Genomic DNA, 2,971 nt, shown 5'->3' with positions numbered 1-2,971 from the left:
CTGCACCTGCAGACGCGCGCGCGCTACGCTGGCGAGATGAGGCAGGAGCTGCTGGGCGCGGTAGGTGGCTGGTGCGGTTTCTGGGCGGAGCAGAACAGAACCTCCTGAGCAGAGTGGGATCGGGTCGCACACCTCTCGGATCCCAGCACTCTGGGAGGCTGAGGCAGGAGGACCCAAAGTTTGACCCCAGCCAGCCTGGCCAACCGACTTGGCAAGACACAGCCTCAAAATGAAAAAGGAGAAACGGGCCGGGAGGATTCGGCTCCATGCAATACTGGGTTCAGTGGTCTAGTCGAGCCCAGAGCTGGCCTGGGAGTCACCGCAAACCTCGTGGGATTTCCTGGGATCTGTGTGGATGTGGGCATTCTCAGCAGGACAGAACGAGCAGGGACTTCATGCCTCTCCTTGCTTCCCCTAGGACTCTGCTGGAGGTGAGTCTTCAAGCAGAAGAGGACTTGAACCCAGGACCTGGGCCTGAACATGTGTCATTTTGCCCCTGGTGCCCAGGCCAAGGGGACTGACTCTGGCAGGGATGGGAGTGGCCCCAGGAAGAGACCAAGCTGAGCACTCCCAGCTCATGGGGCTATGAGGGCCTTGGGGAGTCCAGGAGGAATAGGAAAGGCCTTCTGCAAGAAGGGGTGTTCTAGCTAGGGTTTTGACGCAGCAGTAGGAGCCCCTGGGCAACAGCCAGGATGGGGAACTGGCATTATCAGGGGCAGCACTGGCACAGAGGCTGGAAGAAGGGCACCCAGTCCTTTCTCTGCTTGCCCTGTGTTTGCTTCCAGAGTGCCAGCCTGAGGCAAGAAAGCGAAGGTGAGTGTCTCTGCCTTCTGGCCAGGGGAGCGGAGGGAGCTGGATAACCGGGAGCCAGTGGGGGTGGGGAAACTGAGTCAGCAGGACACCCCCGGGAACATGTCGGCTCTTTTCCTGCCCCACTGCCCTCACATGCCTGCATGGCCACCTTGTGCGGGGTCAGTGGGGTGGCTGGACCCAGGCCCACAGACAAGAAGCAGTCAGCGGCCGAGCTAGACCTCGTCCTACGGCAACAGCAGGACCTGCAGGAGCAGCTGGCAGAGGAGATGCTGGGCCTTGCCCGGAGCCTCAAGACCAACACGCTGGCTGCTCAGAGTGTCATCAAGAAGGACAACCAGGTACAGAGCTGTGGGAACTCTGCAGACGTCAGAATTGCCTTCTCAGGAAAGAGGCGCTGTGACTAGGTCTTGGTTAGATGAACAGGAGTTAGGGAGAAGGCCGGAACTATGGCGTTCCCACCAAAGGGCACAGTACCAGCGGAGCTGGAGAGGTCTAGGGCTGCCCCGGGGCAGTAGTGAGAGGCCGCTCTCCTGTCCTGTTCACACCCTGCCCGCCCTGCGTGCAGAACCTGTCGCACTCACTCAAGATGGCCGACCAGAACCTGGAGAAGCTGAAGGCGGAGTCAGAGCGGCTGGAGCAGCACACGCAGAAGTCGGTCAACTGGCTGCTGTGGGCCATGCTGGTCGTGGTCTGCGCCCTCTTCATCAGCATGATCCTCTTCATCCGCATCGTGCCCAGACTCAAGTAGTGGGGCAGTGGCAGGCACCCACTCCACCCCGAGCACTGGCCGCACAGCCAGGCTGCAGGGGGTCCCAGCAACTCAGAGGCTGAGGCAGGAGGGTCAGGGCCAGTCTGGGCACCACAGGGAATCCCCAGTGCAGAAGCATAGGATCGAAAAGCAAAATAAAAGGTGTATTTTGGCTGTGAACATTGGAGGGCTCCACTGATGATGGTGACAGTGAGATGGGGGGAGCCCTAAACCCAACTGGAAATCAAACCACCTGCAGGATCTGGACTGGGAAGTGGGGGTGAAGTATTTCTGAGCTTCTTCACTGACAGGGCGAGGTGAAAATAGAGCTTCATCAACCCAGTGCTCCAGAGGCTGAGGCAGGAGGATCTCAAGTTCCAGCCCAGCCAGACCCTGCCTCAAAATACAGGAAAAAAGGCAGGGGATGCAGTTCAGTTCGTAGCCCTGGGTTCAATACCCAGTGCTGCAAAAGATAACATTGTTAAAACAAACTGCAGGGCCGGGTGTGGTGGTGCACTCCTGTAATCCCAGCACTCAGGAGGCTGAGGCAGGAGGATCCCTGTGAGTTCAAGACCAGCAGGAGCTACACAGTGAGTTCCAGAGTAGTTTGAACTACACGGTGAGACCCTGTCTCAAAAAACAAAAAAACTGCAGGGAATGGATAACACAGGCGGTGGCAGTGCATTGGCGAAGTCCCTTTGGTGGGAGGAAGTGCCGAGGGAGGGGGCAGTGCCCTCGAGGCAGTGTCCTGGCCCATGGATCTCTTGCACTTGCTGCATCTGGCCTCCCACAAAGGCGGAGGGGGCTGCTTCCCAGACAAGAGCTGTGGAGAACCTTACTGTGACCCTATGCATTTCTATTACTTGAATTTTGTAAATGTCCCTACTGATTAGGGATTTGTGTGTTACTGGGGCTTGAACGCAGGGCCTTGGCACTGAGCTGCATCCCTAGCTCTTTTTTTTTTTTTTTTTTTACTTTGAGACAGGGTCTGGCTAAGTCGCTGAGTTGCCCAGGCTGGGCTCCAAGTTTTGATCCTTCTGCCCCAGCCTCCCAGAGTGATTAGATTACAGGTGTGTACCACCAGGCTGAGATTTAAGGAAATATTTTAAAAATACAATTGTGAAAAGATAAAGTTCGTTAAAAACCATCCCCTTTTTCAGTCCATTAAGGACTGAAAGTCTCCAGCTACACCCCAGCGGTTCGGATTCGAACCTGCATTAAGGGGGCTGAGCCCAGTTCCGCTCTGCCCGGCCACGCCCCTCGCCTCTAGTCCCGCCTCTTCCCTCGGCCCCGCCCCGGCCTGCGGTAGACCCGGCCGTCACGTCCAGAGCGCAGTTAATACGCAACCCGGACTCAAGATGCCAATTCCTCAGCGGACCTAGGCTCGGACCCTGGACACTGGGACAGGTG

The 2,971-nt window shown here is 57.3% G+C and overlaps 1 protein-coding gene across 1 annotated transcript in view; it reads left to right on the top strand.

Moving 5' to 3' along the window:
* Positions 1–1,741, top strand: part of Use1 (unconventional SNARE in the ER 1) — a 2,758-nt gene extending 1,017 nt beyond the window's left edge. The window contains exons 3-7 of the mRNA XM_033759374.1: positions 3–60; positions 419–431; positions 786–813; positions 977–1,151; positions 1,379–1,741. Of these exons, the coding sequence (XP_033615265.1) occupies positions 3–60; positions 419–431; positions 786–813; positions 977–1,151; positions 1,379–1,561 (457 nt within the window). The 3' untranslated portion in view covers positions 1,562–1,741. The remainder of the gene's footprint in view (positions 1–2; positions 61–418; positions 432–785; positions 814–976; positions 1,152–1,378) is intronic.
* Positions 1,742–2,971: the final 1,230 nt, after the last annotated feature.

The sequence above is a fragment of the Fukomys damarensis genome, unplaced genomic scaffold (genome assembly GCF_012274545.1).
Source record: "Fukomys damarensis isolate Sample0158 unplaced genomic scaffold, DMR_v1.0_HiC HiC_scaffold_37, whole genome shotgun sequence".
In the NCBI taxonomy this organism is placed as follows: domain Eukaryota; kingdom Metazoa; phylum Chordata; class Mammalia; order Rodentia; family Bathyergidae; genus Fukomys; species Fukomys damarensis.
This window is presented reverse-complemented; position numbering and strand designations above follow the sequence as displayed.